This window comes from Physcomitrium patens, chromosome 25 (genome assembly GCF_059467195.1).
Source record: "Physcomitrium patens ecotype Gransden chromosome 25, ASM5946719v1, whole genome shotgun sequence".
Taxonomy (NCBI): Eukaryota; Viridiplantae; Streptophyta; class Bryopsida; order Funariales; family Funariaceae; genus Physcomitrium; species Physcomitrium patens.
In genome coordinates, this window is record NC_143434.1 from 15,030,359 (window position 1) to 15,052,127 (window position 21,769).

Below are 21,769 nucleotides of genomic sequence, written 5' to 3' on the forward strand. Positions count from 1 at the left end.
TCAACTGAAACAAGAATCCAGAAAAGTTACAGTTAACATGCCAAAACAGTACCAAAGAGGTCATAAAATCCGAAACTCACAATGTCACTTGGAGGTCATTACATCAGAAGCCCAAACGTAACACGCAGTCCTACAACGAAGGGGAAAACTGAGAAAACAAGAGATCACTGACTGACTCCTGCTTAGTCCTAATGTGTCGCATCAAATGCAAGTTCTGAAAGGTCTTAATCACATCTCAATTGTGGTAGAAAATCATCTGGGCTGAAATAATGTGCAGGACTAGGACTGCTGCAAAGCATGAGCTACTCGGAATATGACAGGGAACAAAATGGGAAGTTCATAAGATAAAACTCCATCAAAACCACAACCTCCACATGCCTGGGTAATGGATGAAGCCCAAGATAACACAGCTGTATCTTCTAGATGAGCCAATACCATGAAATATTGTTCATGGTACAGCTGAAGTGAAACTAGGGAAGAGCATGAAACATCACTAGAATTCTCTACACTAGATACGTTAGGGATCATAAGAATGATATCGCTAAGCCCAAAAACCATACCCCACGATCAGCAACTGATATTTAGAAACTGAAGGTTATGTCATGCGCAAAATTAAAATGACTAGTCAAACAGCTAGTCCAGACGAAAGCATAGTCCTTTCTTTTGCTTGAGCCTAATTTGTTTGCATAGCTTCTGCATGATAAGATTCCAACTCCGCATCCAGGTCTTCCGCGGACTTCTCTACAGCAGGGCCACTTCTGCGTTCGCCTCTACCTCCGACACCACCAGCACTTCTTCCACCACCACGTCCCCGAAGTGCACTGCTACCAGGTCTGCCTCGATCAGATACAGGTCCTCGAGCAAAAGGCAAACTACAGATACAACACGCTTTGTGAGCAGCTAGTAGACTATTCAAGAAATGAAAGCCTAGGTCAAAGACCAGCGAGTAAAACGAAGAAGCAACGAAACTTAATCTGACCCTCGTGGCAGTCGAATGGAAGCAACTTGAGTATGAACGAATCAACTTACGATGTGGAAGAAAGATGACGTGCTCGAGCAGCAAGTGATGCCATGGCTCCACTGGATCGAATGGCTGGAACTGGAGCAGCAACTAAATTTGTTCCAATCATCTCAATTTTCATTGGCTTTCCGTCCAGCTGAACGTTATTGTATCTCCTCATCGCATTCACAGCATCGGGTTTCCTTGTGAACACCACCTCCGCAGTTCCCTAATTATGCAGCACAAGTCGGTAGGAAAGAACCATCTCATTAAAGAAATACGCTGCTGCAGCTTAAGATAAGAAGACAAGAAAGCCTTGCTTCCAGATGCTAAACGATTTTTTGCAGAGCTGTGAGAGATATCTGCATAGTCATGCAAATTGTTCGATCGAAATATAGAAAAGTGGTCTCACCTTCGAACGACCACTTCGATCATAGTTAATAGAACATCTCTTTAAATCACCAACCTCCCCGAACAGTTCCTGAATAAAAAAATAAAAAATAAAAAATAAAAATGATATGATTGACATGAAACACTGCAAACAAACAAATAGTGTGTGTGTATGTGAGTGTCAATGTGAAAGATAGGATGCAATGCAACTATGGGTTTCCTCCAAACAACAGTTGTGCCCATTTTATTATGTTGCACACAAGGATCATTTGCTAACGCATAACAGTAGGAGTGGCATTGGATGCTGTCACATTCTTCCGATGCTTCTGATTGATAAATGCATAAAAAGGTGATAATAGAATTTGCACCTAACCAAATATATATATATATATATATATATATATATACAAAAATCAATCTTTAACCAAAGTAAATAAATGATTGGATGGGAATTTACCTTGATGTCATCGTTCGATACTCCGTGATCAAGGTTGGATATGTACAATTTGGTGCCCGTCTCAATATTTCCTCCCGTCCCTCTAACACTTGCAGATGGAGCCGGGGCAAAGTTTTCGTACATGTCATGTTGCCAAGGTGAATCCATGGCGCGGCGGACTGGCTGTTCACAGAGAGGACACATAATTGGCAGTTCGCACCACCCACGAAGTCCATCAGCAAAACTACTCTCACACAAATGCTCTCTTCAAAAACACATGCGAAAGCCCATCAACGAGCAGATTACACAGCGCAAAGACAGTGAGCTACGAACGCCGGAGAAGAAGCGAGCCACATCCTGAAAGTTTTAGATATGAATAAACTCCTCCCCGGACAAGTGCGTCCCAGCAGAGAAGCAAAATACACAAGTATCAAAGCGTTGATTGAATGAAATTCATCAAAGTAGGCCCCCAGCATTCCAGCAGAAGATGAACTTCAGGCTCAGCACGCTCACAGGGTCTTCGATAGTAATCCATCCTTCATATGAACATCCAAAAACACCAAAACCTGTTCCCTTGAACCAGAGTACGTCTTCCTTATAAAATCTTGGTCCGTTCCTCATGTATACTCTACACTTTCTCATTCAAGATAGTGAATCCTCAAGGGTCTTTTTTGTGCCTGATATGATTTTGGTTCTCTTCTCTTCTCTTTCTTTCGTTTTTTTTTTTTTTTTTTTTTTTTTTTTTAATAACACTACCGACTCTTTCAAAGTCTGTCATTGCCACAAAATAGAAGTAGATAAGGGAATGCCGCTTTGCTTGCCTTTGCGGTCGCGTAAGGCGTCGGCCGGACGGTAGCCCGGGTCACTTGTCTGCGGGCTGGCCCTGACATTCTACTGTCGGGGTAGCCCTCTTCAGCAGCAGCAGTCGCTCCAACTCGCCGAGGCACAGGAGCTGCTGCGCCTCGACCACCGCCTCTCCCGCCATGCGTGGCAGTCTTGTTCGACTTTATCAAGTCGTCCAACGACATGTCCAACGCGCTCGTCATGGATCCTGTAGTATAACCGCGCCAACTTATTCACAAATCCACCAGCAAGTCCTGTACACGTGCTTCAAACCGAAACCCTAGTCCCCGCAGTCGTAGCACCAATCCTCTCCGATCTCCTGCGGAACTAACACTCACTGCCAACAGAACCAACACCCAAGGCCGTTGTAGACTATCACACACATTCACGAAACTCGAACACCGATATCTGCGCACCAACCTCCAAATATCAACCCGGATAATAATACTCCCTCGTCTGAAACGCTCCAAAGTCCAACCTCTCGCAGTCGCAGATACCTAAACGGCGGTCGAAGCCTAACCCTACACGAAGCTGGTCATAGTTAATTCATTAGGTCGTCGTCGTTGTCGTCGTCGTCTTCAGTGACCAATGAGCTCGGAGAAGAACCAGACCAAGAAACAAATAGTGCAAGTTACGGCAAAGAGGCGCCTCAAAACAGCGCCTCGCAGGAGAGAGAGGAAGAGCTTGTTTTTCCTCAAGTACTCATACACACAGACGGCAATGTTTGAGGTGAAACAAGACACAAGGTGCGGTTAAGAAATGTGGCTGTGGCGAGAATGGGAAGGGGGGAATCGCATCGGCACTTCATCGGGCTTCGCATGAGATCTCGGGCTTCGTCTTCGTCATCTCCTTCTCCTTCCTCGCTCGGTGTCTTCCTCGGCAGCAGAACCAGTCCGACGTCGCCGTCTTCAACGATAAAAATTATGCCGTCGGTCAGTTTCGTCCCAATCTCCGTCCGTCCGTCGGTTCGTTCGTCGATGGTTGGGGCTTCATTGGAACTTGGTACTACCTCGATAATACGACAATACAACTCAACTTTTTGAATTCAAATATAACTTCGCAGCATTAATGCAAATCCATTTAAGTGTATGAAACTCATGTTCAATGTATTAAACAACTATTTGTACACATGGAGTTATTATTGCAACGCATTTGCAAAGTTTGTGACTTTGCAATTTTTATTTTTATTTATTTTATGATGATTCTAAAGAAATAAAGAAGTATGTAAATAAAAATTTACATTTCTTAAATCATTTTATATTCAAGTATTTGAAGAAGAAGAAGAAGAAGAAGAAGAAGGAAAAAAAAAACTTTAGTAAGTTGTATAATTAAATCTTATGTCAAGGACATGAACCCCAAAGAACTAAAAGATCAATACACTCTTGTATCACTTAAAAAGACTATAAAATCACTCAAAGATGATATATTATTAAACTAAAAAGGTTATTGCCAAAGACAAGAAGACTAAAAAGTATTAAAATAAGACCAAGAATTGGAAAGGCATTAACAAGGATGAAGAAGGTTTCATCCTTATCTCTATATATACTATCTAATTAGAATCAACATAGCAATATTCTTTAGGACCTCCAACATGTGTTAACTTTGTAAGACACATATTCTAATTTACAAGGCAAGTTTTTTATATATGCACCACATAGTTAACTTATTCTATAAGCTATCAACATGTAGCTAACTTGTTGACCAAGTTTCTAACCTATTAATCAACTATAAATATATATAAAGTCAAAACCACATCTATGAAGCTTATAGGAAGCTTCTTTAGAAAATATTATGAAATTAATCTACTTTTACATATTTCTACATAATTATGTAGGTAATTATTAGAACAACTATGTATGTCCATGATAATATTCTTTCTTTTAGGATCAAGTTCCATGACAAGCAATTATCATCTTTCATGGATCTTGGTCTTCTTCATCTTGATTTTAATGGATATTATCAATGAAAGCCTCAACCATCTTTGCTGCATTTATAAGATTTTTTACTAACTCCTACATACATTTATTAATATCATATTTGCCTCAATAAATAGGATATTTTAACTTATTTTTTCATTTCAATAATTTAAAAGTTCTTCCACTTCAAACTCTTGGTTATTATCGACTTTTATAAGATGAGGTAGCATTTGTTTTTTTTTTTGAGGTATTTATTGTCTTATATGGCTTTAAAAGAGATACATAGAATACATAATGGATCTTCATAGTCTTCAATAGATGTAATTAATAAGGAATAAGATTAATTTGTTCACAAATAAAAAAAAGTTTATGCCTAGAATAGTCCAACTTGTGACAAAGACAAGTAGTCTTACTATTGTAACAAAATAATTATATTTTGACACCCATATTGAATTGTTGTTATTTCTTGTGATAGGCATCTACATAGATATTTTATTATTCTTGAGCTTCCTTTAATTGTGCCTTTATTGTTGTATATAGCTTTGACAAATGATTTGCTAAATCTTTTGTTGCAAGATTATTAACATTTGAAAAGTCAAAAGTATCAAGTCATAGATGATAATCATAATTGTCAAAGAAAGGTGTTTATTGAGTAGAAGAATGTACCAAATTATTGTACATAAATTTTATCAATGGCAAAAGAGTTGTCTAATCATCTTGATGATAATTGATGATATACCTCAAATATTATTTAAAAACTTGATTTATCTATTTTTTTTGCCTATCAATTTGAGGATGAAAAGCCAAAGATAATTTTATATCTACCTTTAAAATCTTAAAAAAGATTCTCCAAAATCTTAATAGAGATTGAATCATCTTATTTGATATAATATCCTTGGCCAATCGATGATAGCAATAGATGTTGTCAAAAAAAAGCTTAGACATTTCTTCACTTGTTATAGATTTTGTATATAGTACAAAATGTGCCATCTTAATAAAATGATCTACTATCACAAATATAGAGTCATACAAACACAAGATTGGAAGATCTATGATAAAATCTATAGAAATAAAAGACCATGATTGTTCCAAAATAAGTAATGGTTGAAGAAGTTCATAAGGTTGATGACAAGGAGTTTTTGGTATTGAACAAGTATCACATGATTGTACAAATTCTTTAATTGCCTTTTATATTTGAGGCCACTAAAAATCTTTTGATATTAGGTTCAAAGTCTTAATGTATCCAAAATGTCTGGTTGTTGGAAAATCATGACGAGCTTAAAAACACGTAATCATGATTTACCTTTTAGAATATATAATTGTCCTTCAAAATAGAATAGATTATTTTTGAACTCAAACTTGAAAATATCATGAGACTTAAAAGATGTATTCTTGATATCATGAACAAGCGAATTAAATGATATACTTGATTGAATCTTCTTAACAAAAATTGAATCAATAGTTAATGTTGATTTTATTACTCAAAGACAAAAGTGCTCTAGCTTCAAAAAAATTATTCTTTATTAATCAAAAGTTGCATGTCATTTTTTTGATACAAGATAAAAATATTTAAAAAGAGTGTCTAACAAACATTATTATTTTTTTAGATAGATAAGTAATCTTGAAATCAAATCTTAATAAAAATATGCTCTAGGGGGCTTGGCAATGATTTAAAACACATATTGACATGAAGTACTTGAGGTTCTTGTGTTCCATATACATAGTGATTAGAATAGAAGCCCTTTTTAGATAATAACATCATTCTTGAAATGAATCTACAATTATAAAAAGTTTTTTGTCATAGATCTTGTAGTTAATTTTAATTACTAAAAATTTCTTTGAATAAAAAGCTTTTAAATGAAGCTTGTCATCTATTCTCATTTGTGACAAAACAACATATATCAAAGCTTGATGCATCTATTTTCATGTTGAATGCCTTGAAAAAATCAACAAAATAGAAGATTGGTACAAAAATAAATATTATGTTTAAGACTTCAAAAGATACTTCAATTTTTGTACTCCACTTAAGTTTGTCTTTACATGTTAGGCATATAAGACGAACCATAAGTTTAAAAAAAAATGATGAAGATCTTAGAATAATTTATAAATCTCAAAAAATATTACATATCTTTGACTATTTTTGAGATCTTTCAATTAATGATAGTCTGAACCTTCTTAGGATCCATTGTAAGACCATCGTTTGAAATGATATACCATAAGAAGTCAACTTGAATAATGCAAAATATACACTTTTCTATCTTGGCATATAATCTTACATCTTTTAGTTTTTTTAACACACGACATATATAAACTTTATGTTGTTTTATTTTCTTAGAATAGATTAAGGTATCATCTCAATAACACATTATAAAATCATCAAAGAACTTACAAAAGATACCATTCTTAGATATTGAAACAAAACTGATACATTTGTGAGTCCAAAAGACATGACATTATATTTGAAATGTCTATACCTAATTCAAAACATAGTTTTTTATTCATCTTTTTTTTTAATATATATTAGATTGTATATTTTTTATAGATCTATTTTTGTATAAATCTTTGCTTCATTTAGTTGATCAAGAAGTCTTGAAATCAAAGATAAAAAATATCTATTTTTGATGGTGATCTTATTGAGTCCTTGATAGTCTATACACATCCACAAAGAACCATCATTTTTCTTCACAAATAAGATAAGAGCTCCAATTAGAGATTTAAAATGGTATATGAAGTTTTTAGCCAAATTTTCATTAAAATATTTCTTCAGTGTAGTCAACTTGTCTTGTGATAAGCTATACTTTGATCCATATGGTGGTTTAGCTACTTCTTAAAAATTGATAGAACAATCATAGAGATGATGTTTTAAAAAAATATCTATATTCATCTTTTCAAAAACCTCTAGATAGTTATGGTATTGGCTTAGAATGCCACTTGAAATCTTTTTTCTATCAACAATATGTATGACATATATAGAAAAAAATTGACCCTTCTTTTGTAATATGCATAAAAGTTTTTATATCTATCAATAATGGTTTGAATATATCAATCTTATGAATTTCTAATTATTTAAAAAAATCTTAGATTAAACTATAGAAAGAATCAAAATTACAAGAAATTTAGTCTATTTCAGGAATATATATTTTTTGCTACGATAATCCTAAAATAATTGAATTAGAAAGAAATCTAATGACATTAAATATTATCAAAATATTATGACTATTAGTTGCTACTTCTAAAAGAAAATTTTCATGTGTAACATCTCCAAAAGATAAAAAATGATCATTTATTACTTCTACATATACAAATTTGATTTTCTTAACTAAGAAAATATCTTATTTTTTAACAAAGTCTTTATCTATAAAACAAATTGAGGCTCATAAATCTAATAAGGCTAAGACTTTGTGATTTTTTAGTCCTAAACAAACATCTATTGTGAAACAAGGTAAAGAATCTAGGATGACAACAAGACCTTTACTAGATATTATGTAAGATTTTAGCACAAAATTCTTATTGTAGTTAGAAAAACTTATTTTTTGATATATTATCTTTTTTAGTAACTATATTTTTTATTTGTAATTATATTACTTCTTTGGAAAATATTAAAGAGTATAATTGGATTTCCTATAATATAGATACAAATCTTTTTGATGATAATGATGAATCTTTTTTTGTTTAATAAGATGTTTAAATTATATTGTGTCAATTTGCATAGGCTCTAGTTTCGATAAGTAAGCTTCAAAAAACTTAAAAAGTGTTGCTATGGAATGACTTGTACTTCTCCAATCTTTTTTTCTAACATCTTTTAAAGAGTTGATTGTCACATCTAATGGCTTGAGCAATACATTACTCTAATAAATCTGCTTTAGGCATTTTCAATAATAAATCTTTGAAATTATCTTTCAATTCATATCAAAATTGATTGATAAAGGCTTTGTCATTCTAATCCACATTACAAGTAAGATTTTAGAATTTAGTTGCATATGTAGTAGCTAATGTGATTCTTATCATAATAATATAGGTATCAAGGACATATATATGTAAACCAATAATTACTTATATGATTTAGATAATAATAGGTAAAAATAAGTCAATTCTATAATATCTTTTACAAAAGCTTCTTAGAAGCTTCATAGATACTGCTTTGACTTTATAGGTGTCTTTAATTGAATTTTTAGATAAGAAATATGATAAAAAAATTGGCCATATGCCACACATGTCATAGCTTGAAGAACAAGCTAATTATATGGCTCACATGTAGAAAACTTGCCTTGTAAGCTAAAGCATGTGTCTTGCAAAGTCAACACATATTAGAGGTCCTATAGAACATCGCCACATAGCTCCTAGTTAGATAGTATATATAGAGGCAAGAGTGAAGCCCTCTTTACTTTTGTCAACTCCTTTCTTGCTTCTAGTTTAGATTTAAGAGTTTATAGTTTTTTTGTCATTTGATGATAAACATTCTAATTTCCTTTTAATATATATACTACTTTATTTTTATTTGGCCACTTTTTTTTTGATACAAATTTTTCAAGTTTATATATCTTCTTCCTATTCATGTCTTTGACAGATTGATAAAAATATACTTATAATATTAGAGCTTTGTCTTTTCTTGATTAAGAGTAGATTACCCATTTTTTTCAATAAGACATAAGCATATTAGAAGTTACAGATTATTGTCTTTTAAACTAATATTGTTCTTAGTATCTTCTTTGTTCTTAAGTTTCATCTCCTACTTGTCTTGAGCAATTTTAGATATTTATTTTTTAAGTATTATCATAGCAAAGTTTTTTGAAATGAAAAGTGTAATGGCACAAATACAAGAGTAATTGTAGGAGTTAATGCTTGCGATACATCAATTCAGTTTATTACTATAAGGAGCAACAAGAATGGTAGGAAGTAGAGACATAGATATGATTGGAGCTGCTTCAACATTTGCATCCAATTATATCTTTTCTCATATGGTGGAATATCCTTTCGATACTAGAGAACCAAGAGTTGCCATGTTTGAAAAGTTTGATGGCACAAGATCCAAGTTTCAAGGATTTATTAATCAAATACAATTTTTAATTGAACTTCAACTCCAAAGCTATCCAATTCTAGGATCACAAGTTAGATTCATTGATACACTTCTTTCAGATTCAGTATTATCATGGTTTTCATCTTTTTTTGAATGACAAGATCTAATATTGGATAATTTGGAGGCTTTTTTAGCAAATTTTTTATCCAAATATGGAGAACATGATGCAATTCATGTTGTAACCAACAAGATCTGTATTTTATAACAAGGTGATCAATCCGTAACATTATATGTTTTACAATTTCAACAACTTACAACTAATATCAAATGGAATGATGCTGCATTGATTAGCCAATTTTTCTATAGATTACAATATGAGGTAAAAAAAATTGATGTTCAACTTATCTGATCCTCAAACATTAAGTCAAGCAATTGACTCTGTTATGAAGTGCGATGATCGACTTTTTGAATTTTAATCTAAAAGTTGGACAAGTGGGTCACAACATTATTATAATTCAATGGCAACACAAATACCTTCTTAACACATACATTCAAAAGTAGAGGATATGCAAATTGATGCGATACATTTCAAACCTCTTATTGAGTAAGAAAAGACTTATCACCATCAAAAAGGACTGTGATTTTATTAAAGAGAACCTAAGTATACTGCCCAATATTGTTCAAAGAAGCAACGCAATTATAAAATGAAGAGTACAAATGTCAAAAAAGATTATATTGAAAAACAAGTTTTTCCAATTACAATATGGATCGTGCAGCTAGAACCTTATACAATACCTAATGAAGATCCTATTCCCTCCTCAAAATCCTCTCCTTATTTTATATTAAATATTATTGTAGGACCTATATATTACAAAACCTTTGTCTTATTATATTCAAGAGCCTTATTGTATTTTTTAGATGAAGAATTAGTTAAAAGGCTTAACATATCTTTAGTTAAGAAAACTAAACCTATTCACATAACAATCATAGATAGTCGTCTATTGTCTTCTGGAGATGTTATGCATAAAACCCTTCCCATAGAAGTATTAATTAATGGTCATAGTAGCTTTGTGGTATTTAATATCATTAGATCTCCCTCTAATCCAATCATTTTAGGTTTATCGTGGTTAAAAAAATACAATCCTTGAGTAGATTAGATTTTTCATACTCTTTTTTTCTAAAAGTATAATAAAAAATATAATTAATTAAGTAGAAAATCATAAGTCCAGTACAATTAAACATATATTTGTAGGTACAAGAGTTTACTTGCATACTCCAAAAAAAAGATCACCTTGTATCATTTATGCCACACATGTTGCTAATAGAGCAAAGACTTCAAGTGGTATTTCAAGCCAATATCAAGATTTTTAAGATATATTTGAGAAAAAAAATGCAGATACTCTTTCAAAATATAGTTCTTATGACTCTTCAATTGACCTTCAAGAAAGAGTACAATTGCCATTTGGACCAATCTATAATTTATCACAAAATGAGTTGGCCGAATCCAAGGAATATATTGAAGAGAATCTAATCAAGAACTTTATATGTCATTCCAAATCTCTAGTAGGAGTCCTAATTCTATTTGTAAAGATGAATCATTGCGAATGTTTGTTGATTATTAAGGACTCAACAAGATCACCATCAAAAACAAATATCCACTATCTTTAATATTTGGACTTTTTGATCAGTTGAATCAAGCTAAAATCTATACAAAAATAGATCTACAAGGAGCATACAATTAAGTATGCATCAAAGAAAGAGATGAATGGAAGACTACATTTCAAACCAAGTATAGATATTTTGAATATAATGTCATGCCTTTTGGACTTACAAATGTACCAATAGCTTTTCAACCTCTTATGAATGATATTTTTTAAGAATTTTTAGATGATTTTGTTGTTTGTTATCTAAACATCTTGATCTATTCTAAAAACTTAAAAGAATACGAACTTCATATTTGTCATGTCTTACAAAAATTAAGAGATGCGAGACTTTATGCCAAGATAGAAAAGTGTATATTCTACACTATTCAAGTTGACTTTTTATGTTATATTATTTCAAATGATAGACTTATGATGGATCTTAAGAACGTCCAAATAATTATAGATTGGAAGATCCCAAAAATGGTCCTAGATGTTCAATGATTTTTGAGATTTGCTGATTATTATCAGATCTTCATCAAAGATTTCTCATGAATTGCAGCTCTACTTATACATTTGACTTGTAAAGACAAACTTCAATGGAATCAAGAAGCGAAAGTAGCATTTGAAACTTTATAGACAATCTTTATTTTTGTACCAATTTTGTATTGCGTTGACTTCTCTAAGGCATTCTTTATGGAAACAGACCCATTGAACTTTACTTTGGATGCCGTATTATCACAAATGGGAATAGATGATAAACTTCATCTAGTAGCTTTTTATTCTAGGAAATTTTCAGTAACTAAGATTAATTATCAGATCCACAATAAAGAAATTTTTGCAATTGTGGATTCATCTAAGAATGGCATCATTACCTAAAAGGTGCTTCTAATCTAGTCATCATATATACAGATCATAATAACCTCAAGTATTTCATGTCAGATCGTGGTTTGAATTGTTGTCAAGCTCATTAAAATATGTCTTTGTCAAGATTTGAGTTCAATATCACTTATTGGCTAAAAAAACAAAAGGATTTGTCCAATGTCCTTTCTAGATATTCTTATCTTGCCTTTAAAGAAGGAAATGCAGCTTTTGATCAACAAAAGATAATTTCATTGAAGGTAGAATAATTTCATCTTCAAGCAGTGAAATAAACATTGACTATTGATTCAACTTTTTTCAAACAAATTCAATCAAGTATATCCTTTGATCTTCTTTTTTATGATATCAAGAATACTTCTTTTAAGTCTTGTGATACTTTTAAGTTTGAGTTCAAGAATAACTTACTTTATTTCAAATGAAACTTATATATACCAGGAAGAGAAGTCTGTTTACGTGTTCTTGAAGCACGTCATGACTTTTGAGTAGCAAGATATTTTAAATACAATAAGACTTTGGAGCTAATATCTAAAGATTTTTGGTGGCCGCAAATGTTGAAGGCTATAAAAGACTTTTTTTAATTTTGTGACATTTGTTCAAGGTCAAAAACTCCTTGGCATCGACCTTATGGACTTCTTCAACCATTATCTATTCCAAAACAACCATGGTCTTCTATTTCTATGGATTTTATTATGAATCTTTTTGTCTCAAGATTATGTGATTTTATATTTGTGATAGTAGATTATTTTACTAAAATGGATTATTTTATACTATGCAAAAAGTCTATCATAGGTGAAGAAATTGGCAAGTTTTTCCTTGATAATATCTATCAATATCATGGATTGCCAAAAGATATTATATCAGATAGGGAGACTCAATTTATATTAAGATTTTAAAGAATTCTTTTTTAGTTTTTAAAGATGGACATAAAGCTTTATTTAACCTTTCATCCTCAAATTAATAAATAGACAAAGCACGTAAATCAAGTTTTGGAACAATACTTGAGGTGTACTATCAATTATCAATAAGAAAATTGAAGAACCCTCTTGACATTGGTAAAGTTTGCTTATAATAATATGATGTATTTTTTTATGTAACAAATACCTTTCTTTGTCAATTATGGTAACTATCTACAACTTGATACTTTTGACTTTTCAAAAGTTGATAATCCTACAACAATAGGTTTTGAAAATTGTTTGTCAAAGCTACATGCAACAATGAAGGTGCAATTAAAGGAAGCTCAAGAATGACAAAAGATCAACACAGATTCTTATTGAAAAGAACAACCACAATTCAATGCAGGTGATAAGGTATGGTTGCTTCATTATAATATTAAGACTACTCGTCCTTGTGATAAGTTGGACTACTACAAACTTGGACCTTTTCTTATTTGTAGAAAAATCAATTTAGTTGCTTATTGATTATATCTATCAAAGACAATGAAGATCCATCATATCTTCCATGTATCTCTTTTTGAACCATATAAGACTATGAACATAGCAAGAAAAAGATAAGTTCTATCTCTTCCTATAGAAGTGGACAATAATGAAGAGTTTGAAGTAGAAGAAGTTTTAGACTCAAGGCGATACTAAAATAAATTAGAATATCTTGTCTATTAGCGTTGTTATGATATTAGTAAATACACATGGGAGTTAATAAAGAATCTTGCAAATGCAACAAAGATGGTGGAGGCTTTTCATCGATGACATCTATCTAAATCAAAATGAAAAATAGTAAATTTTTACTATAAAAGAAACAAGATGAGATATTACAATTGTCACAACCTTCAAGATGACAAAATTGAAATAAAGATCTTCAAGAATAACATGTCCTTCCTCAAATAGATGGCAAGATACAACGTATTTGGTATCACGACCTTGGAAGAGACTCTCAATGTTTGATAATTTTATTAGAGGTAGAAACAACTCTTGATAGTATTCCAAATATTTTATTTAAAGAAAGTTACAAAGGCCTCAATAATGACCAAATAATAAGGTGGTCTTTCCACCTTAATATGTGACACTATCAATAGCTGAGATGGCCTAAAACTATTTTTGAAGAGAACAGAGATCAGAGTATGTAGCAAATACAATTTGGTGCATCTTGGATTTTTTCAACATATGAAGACCGCTCTTCATAGAACTCATCTCTAAAAGAGAAATAATGTTACAAACATATATATGTAAATCAATAATTACTTATATGATTTAGATAATAATAGATAAAAGTATGTCAATTCCATGATATCTTTTATACTAGCTTCCTAGAAGCTTCATAGATGCTACTTTGACTCTATAGATATCTTTAATTAATTTTTTAGGTTAGAAACGTGGTCAACAAGTTGGCCATGTGCCACACATGTTGCTAGCTTGAAGAATAAGCTAATTATGTGGCCTACATGTAGAAAACTTGCCTTGTAAGCTAAGGCATGTATCTTGCAAAGTCAACACATATTAGAGGTCTTATAGAACATCACCACATAGCTCCTAGTTAGATAGTATATATAGAGATAAGAGTGAAGTTTTCTTCACTTTTGTCAACTCCTTTCTTACTTCTAGTGTAGATTAAAGAGTTTGTAGTTTCTTTCTTATTTAGCAATAGCCATTCTAGTTTCTTTTTAATATATATACCACTTTATTTTTATTTTTTTGCTTTTTGTTTGACACAAATTTTCTAAGTTTATGCATCTTCTTTTAGTTCATGTCTTTAACAATAAGCTTAGTCTCTATTATTTTTTTTAAATATAGCTATAAATATTTTTAAGAATAAATTCAAATTATAGAATAGTCATGAATCTTTTTTCATCAAAGGTGCAAATCAAAAGAGAACACTTTTTGATAAAAGCACACCTATGAAATCAACTTGAATAAATCTATCAATGAATTAAAAAAGATATAACCTTAAATAGAGCTTAATTTCTTAAAAAAATCTTTGAAATTTGATCTTCTTCCATCAAACTTCATGAGCATATTAATCTATACCTCTTGTGTGCTAATAGAAGCAAGACTTCTTGAATTTGGTTCTGAGATTGATCTACTTGTCTTTGTCAACTATAGAATTTCTTAGCATAGAATTTGGACTTTTTTTTTGTAAATGTAGGAATAGTAACTCTATAGTTCACATTAAAAATACGTGAAATTTTTACTCTTAGAGTGTTGACAAGCTTGTAAAAATCTGTAATAGTTACAAATCTATTTTCACTTTTGCTAAGAGTAGCATCTATAATCTTTCTTTCTATAGACAACTCAAACAAATTCAAAAAGTTAAATCAAAGGAGGGTAATTTGTAACCTTTAATATCAAATAGAAATTTCCACAAAGAGAGATAATCTACTTTCTTTAAAAAAAAAATCAATGGTAGAAAATTAAATTATTTATTTAAAGATGGATAATTTGTAATCTATAAAATACAATAATAAAAGTAAAATAATCCACTCACTTCTATGACAAGATGAGAACAATCACTTAATATTCTTATCAAATTGTTTAGAATATGAACCTCAAAAAACTAAAAGGTCAATAGAATCTTGTGTCACTGAAAAAGACTAAAAAATCATTCAAAGATATTATAGTATTAAACTAAAATAGCTATTACTAAAGATAAGAAGATTAAAAAGACTTAAAATAAGACTAAAGACTAGAAAGGCATTGGGAAGAATAAAGAAGGCTTCAATCTTGTCTTTTTTGTATATTATCTAACTAAAAGCTTTGTAGTGATGTTCTATAGAGCCTCCAATACTTATTGACTTTGCAAGCCACATATTCTAACTTTTAAGGCAAGTTTTTTATATGTGTGCCATATAGTTAACTAATTCCATAAGCTATTAATACATAATCAATTTGTTGATTAAGTTTCTAACCTATTAATCAACTACAAACATGTATAAAGTCAAAACCACGTCTAAAAAGCTTTTAGAAAGCTTTTTTAGATAGTATTATGAAATTAATATACTTTTACATATTTCTATTTAATTATGTAGGTAATTATTAGAATAACCACGTATATTCATGACACCTTGTATGATGTTTTATATTCAAGGATATTACATTGATAGAAATATAAAAAATTTAAAAGTATAAAATTATTATTTATATTTTTTTGTTATTATTAAGAAAAATTAATATAATTTTTTAATAGTATTGAAACATATTATGAATATTTAATTAAGAATATAAGGTAATTATGAAAATAAAATGATAATTATTTAAAATTTAATAATAAATTATTTTTAAAAAAATACATATAAATATTATTTAATAATTTATCAACTTTATATCACATAATAAAAATATATTAAATATATTATGGAATAAAAAAATATTTTTATTTAAAAAAAATAATAATTTAAATCAATATTTAAAATTAATATATAAACATTGAAATTCCTTACTTTATTTTAGAAGTAATATGTTAAAAGAATAGATTTCTAAATTCTTATAGAATAAATAAAAATTAATTGATATAGAAGTTTTTTTTTTTTTTAATAGCATCACAACAACAAGATTAAAATAAAATGATACCATCTATCTTTTACAAATTGAACAACATACAATATAGTTAAAGCTTATAGAATTTAGTTCTTGGTATTAATCTTAGATGTGGAGTTTCTTTTTATTATTTTTTTAAATTGTGACACCTAATAAAGGCAAGAACTGGCTAAAAAAAAATTAAAGTGAGATTTTAAAAGAATTTTTATATGGATTGGAGAATCTTGTTGCATTGGAAGAATTGAATTTTTTAAAATATAGAAAATTGTAGATATTGTTATTCATAGATTATATCTTAAATTTTTAATCTAATAAATCTAAATTTAAATCTATAACTTAATCACAATTTTTTATTGCTAACTAGTGGATACATAAAAAAAGCAACTAAAATAAATAAAGTTTAAGAAAATGAAAGATTTAGGTGTAACAAGCTTTTACATAGAAAATTAGTTAATTTAAAAAAAAATCTTTTTAATTTTTAGTTAATTTTAGTTTTTAACTATTTAAAAAAGATAGTATAAAACTTCACTTAAGTTACACATTTTGTAACATGTACAAAAACTATTACATATGTAGATACAACAAGGATTTTTTGACAACGTCCTTTGCTATCATAGACTACCAAGGGATAATATATATTAAATAGATAAATTCAATTTTTATCTAGATTTTGAATAATTTATTTTAAAATATTAAAAATAGATATAAAACTATATTTAGTCTTTTATTTTTAAATTGATGAATAAAAAAATAAAAAAATCAAGTATTTAAAATATACCATCAATTATTATTAAGATAATTAAATAATTTTTTTGCCATCAGCAAAGTTTGCTTATAATAATATGATGTTTTTTATTCAATAATTACTTTTTATACTAAATATAGTTAAAATATTTAATTTAATATTTAATATTTTTTAAAATTTGATATTTATATAAAAAAGATTTGCAAGTTATTCATTATAGCTACATATAATAATGAAGATACAATTGAACGAAATTAAAGAAAAAAAATCAATAAAAACATCTATTGTAATGAGCAACATCAATTCTATATTGGCAAGAAGGTATGGTTATTCTATTTTAATACCAAGACTATTTGTCTTTGTGACAAGTAAGATTACTATAGACATAGATCATTTTTTATTTATAAACTAACTACTTCATATCTATATAATGGTATATAGATATACAAAATAATTAAAAATTTGAAGTAGAAGATGTCTTAGATTCAAGGCAATACCAAAATAGGTTGGAATATCTTGTATATTGGTATAAATATGATATTAATGAATGCATATGGGAACCATCTAAGAATCTTTCCAGTGTAGTTAAAAAGGTGGATGTTTTTTATTGATGACATCTGTTAAAACTAAGATGAAGAGTAGAAAAATTCTTTGCTATAAAATAGAACACATTCAATAAAGATTTCATTCTACCTTCTATTACTGTTTATAGTTTCTTCAAATGTATGAAATTAAAGAAATAAAAAATTGATAATTGATAGATTTAATATAAGAACTATCTTTTGATGAATTATCAAACAAACTATTGAGAATGTTACAATCTTTAAAACAACATAATAGAAATGAAGACTATGAAGAATGACATGTTTTTCCTTGAACACATAATAACATACAACTTGTTTAGTATTACAACTTTATAAGAGACTTTTGATGTTTGGTGATATTAATAAAAGTAGAAATCACTCTTGATAGTATTTTAAATATTTTATTTTAAAAAAATCATAAAAAAATCAACAATGATCAAGGGCGGTCTTCCTATCTTGGTATGGAATACTATTGATGGTTGAGAGGACCTATCAACTATCTTTAAAGAATACAAAGATTAAAATATGTGGCAAATGTAATTTGCCACATCTTAGACTTCTTCAGCATATAATTATCGCTTGTCATAAAACTTGTCATTAAAACAAAAAGAGAGATAATACTATGGATTTATTGACATTAGTAGTTATTTAGATAAAAAGACTTAAATAGAAGTAAATAGAAGTAAATAAATTTTATAATATCTTATAGCAAAACTCTTTAGAGGCTTTATAGATATAAGTTTGATTTTACAAATGTTTGTATATGCTTTGTATATTAAAACAATTAAGCAATAAATTTTTCATATATTGCATATATTGGTTATTTGTGGTACAAGTTAATAATGTGTCATGGACATACTCATGTAAGCTAGTAATTACATATACAAATAGGTAGAAGTAAGTAAAAGTAGGTAAAAGTATATTAATTCTATAGTATTTAATATGGAAGCTTCTTAGAAGCTTTATAGATGCTGTTTTGACTTCATAGGTGTCTTTAATTGACTTTTTGGATTAGAAACGTGGTCAACAAGTTGGCCATGTACCACACATGTTGTTAGCTTGAAGATCAAGCTAACTATGTGGCCCACACGTAGAAAAACTTGCCTTGTAAGTCAAGGCATGTGTCCTACAAAGTCAACACATATTGGAGGTCCTATAGGACGTTGCCACGTAGCCCCTAGTTAGATAGTATATATAGAGACAAGAGTGAAGCCTTCTTCACTCCTGACAATTCCTTTCTTGCTTCTAGTCTAGTTTCAAGGGTCTCTAGTTTTTTTGTCTTTTGGCAATAGCCATTCTAGTTTTTCTTTCAATATACATACTTATTTATTTATATTTTGTTACCTTTCTTTGAGTGAAGGCTCACTTTTTTGAATTGCTTTTTCATCGAGTTCTTGTTCTTGACAGATTGACAAGAGTATACCTATAATATTAGAGCTTTGTCTAATCTTGATTAAGAGTGGATTACCTCTTTTTCTTGATAAGATATAAGCATATTAGAAGTTGTGGATTACCCTCTTTTAAATTGATATTGTCCTTAGTATTTTCTTTGTTCCCAAGTCCTCTCTTTTATTTGTCTTGAGCGATATTAGACATCTTCTCTCTTTTAAGTGTTATCAAGGCTGAACTTGTTGAAATAAAGAGTGCAATGGCACAAATGCAAGAGCAATTGAGGGAATTAATGCTTGCGATGCATCAACTTAATTTACCACCACAAGGAACAATAAAATTGGCAGGAAGTGAAGATATAGAAATGGTTGGAGCTGCTTCAACATCTGCACCAAACCATGTCCTTTCTCCTATGGAGGAACACCCTTCAAATATTAGAGAACCAAAAATTTCCGTACTCGAGAAGTTTGCTGGCATCAGATTCAAGTTTTGAGGATTTATCAATCAAGTGCAACTTGTGATTGAATTTCAATCCCAAAGCTATCCAACTTTAGGATCACAAGTTAGATTCATTGGTACGCTTCTTTCAGGTTCAACACTATCATGGTTTTCATCTTTTCTTGAATGATGAGATCCAATATTGGATAATCTAGAGACTTTTCTGATGGAGTTTCGATCCATGTATGGAAAACATGATGCTATTCGTGTTGCAATCAATAAGATTCATGTTTTACGATAAGGCAATCCATTAGTAACGTTGCACGCTTCACAATTTTGACAACTAGCAACTGATACTAAGTGGGATGATGCTACACTTATTAGCCAATTTTTCTATGGATTACAATTCGAGGTAAAAAAAATTAATACTCAACTTACCTGATCTTCAAACATTGAGTCAAGCAATTGACTTTGTTATGAAGTGCGACAATCGCCTTTTTGAATTTCGATCTGAGAACCATACAAGTAGACCTCAACGTTACTATAATTCAATGGCAACACCAACATCTCTTCAACACATACATTCGAAAGTAGAGGATATGCAAATTAATACAGTATGTTTCAAACCTCTTACTGAGCAAGAAAAGACTCGTCGTCGTCAAGAAGGATTATGTTTATATTGTGGAGAACCAAAGCACACTGCTCAACATTGTCCAAAGAAATGACGTAATAAGAAAATGAGGAATATGGCTGTGAAAGAAGACAATATGTCGATAAACGAGTTTGTCCAACTACAATAGGGACTGTGTGGCTGGAACCTTGCACAACATCTAGTAAAGGTCCTATTTTCTCCTTAAAGCCCTCTCCTTATTTTATATTAAATTTTATTTTAGGACTTAAATATTACAAAGCCTTTGCCTTGTTAGATTCAGGAGCCTCGGCGTGTTTCTTAGATGAAGAATTTACTAAAAGACATAGCATATCTTTAGTAAAGAAAACTAAACCTGTTCATGTAGAAGTCATAGATGGTCGTCCATTGTCTTCTGGAGATATTACTCACGAAATCCTTCCTATAGAAGTAATAATCAATAGTCATAATAGCTTTGTAGTATTTAATATCATTAGATCTCCCTCTAATCTAGTCATTTTAGGTTTATCATGGTTAGAAAAATACAACCCTCAAATAGATTGGATTTTTCAAACTCTTTCTTTCTCTAAAAGTATAACTAACAGTGTAGTTAATCAAGTAGATAGTCATAAGTCCAGTTCAATTAAACCCGTATTTATAGGTATAAAAGCTTTCTTGCATGCTGCTATGAAAGAATAACCATATATTATTTATGCCACACCTGTTTCTACTGGTGGAAAGAATTCAAGTGGCATTCCAAGCCAATATCAAGAATTTCAAGATGTATTCGAAAAAAAGAATGTGGATACACTCCCGGAACATTATTCCTATGATTGCTGAATTGACCTTCAAGAAGGAGCACAACCACCATTTGGACCAATCTACAGTTTATCACAAAATGAGTTGACTGAACTCAAGGAGTATATTGAAGAAAATCTAGCCAAGAATTTCATACGCCATTCTAAATCTCCGGCAGGAGCTCCAATTCTATTTGTAAAGAAAAAAGATGGATCATTGCGGATGTGTATTGATTGTCGAGGACTCAACAAGATTACCATCAACAACAGGTATCCACTACCTTTAATATCTGGACTTCTTGATCAGTTGAATCAAGCTAAGATCTATACAAAAATAGATCTCCGGGGAGCATACAATCTAGTACGCATCAAAGAAGGAGATGAATGGAAGACTCCGTTTCGAACTAAATATGGATATTTTGAACACAATGTCATGCCTTTTGGACTTACAAATGCACCAGTAGCTTTTCAACATCTAATGAATGATGTTTTTTGAGAATTTTTGGACGATTTTGTGGTTTGTTATCTAGACGACATCTTGATCTATTCTAAGAAATCAGAAGAACATGAACTTTATATT

The 21,769-nt window shown here is 30.3% G+C and overlaps 1 protein-coding gene across 2 annotated transcripts; it reads right to left on the bottom strand.

The window, feature by feature from the left end:
- Positions 1–314: 314 nt before the first annotated feature.
- On the bottom strand, positions 315–3,382 carry LOC112277478 (THO complex subunit 4A). 2 transcript variants are annotated; one of them, XM_024509862.3, is made up of 5 exons: positions 2,648–3,382; positions 1,848–2,009; positions 1,413–1,481; positions 1,030–1,229; positions 315–821 (listed from the first exon to the last, which is right to left on the bottom strand). In XM_024509862.3, the coding sequence occupies exons 1-5, from the start codon at positions 2,870–2,872 to the stop codon at positions 674–676; spliced, it is 804 nt and encodes a 267-aa protein (XP_024365630.1). In that variant the 5' UTR covers positions 2,873–3,382; the 3' UTR covers positions 315–673. The 2 variants fall into 2 exon arrangements, with proteins under 2 accessions (XP_024365630.1, XP_024365628.1); XM_024509860.3 differs by having other exon boundaries at positions 315–872.
- Positions 3,383–21,769: the final 18,387 nt, after the last annotated feature.

Bases quoted from the DNA above. Each gene is read 5' to 3' on its own strand.
- LOC112277478 (XM_024509860.3), bottom strand. From the start codon at position 2,872: ATGACGAGCGCGTTGGACATGTCGTTGGACGACTTGATAAAGTCGAAC. The intron at 2,010-2,647 runs GCAAGCAAAGCG...CTCTGTGAACAG, and splicing joins CGCCTTACGCGACCGCAAAG to CCAGTCCGCCGCGCCATGGA. The intron at 1,230-1,412 runs GTGAGACCACTT...CTGCATAATTAG, and splicing joins ATCGAAGTGGTCGTTCGAAG to GGAACTGCGGAGGTGGTGTT.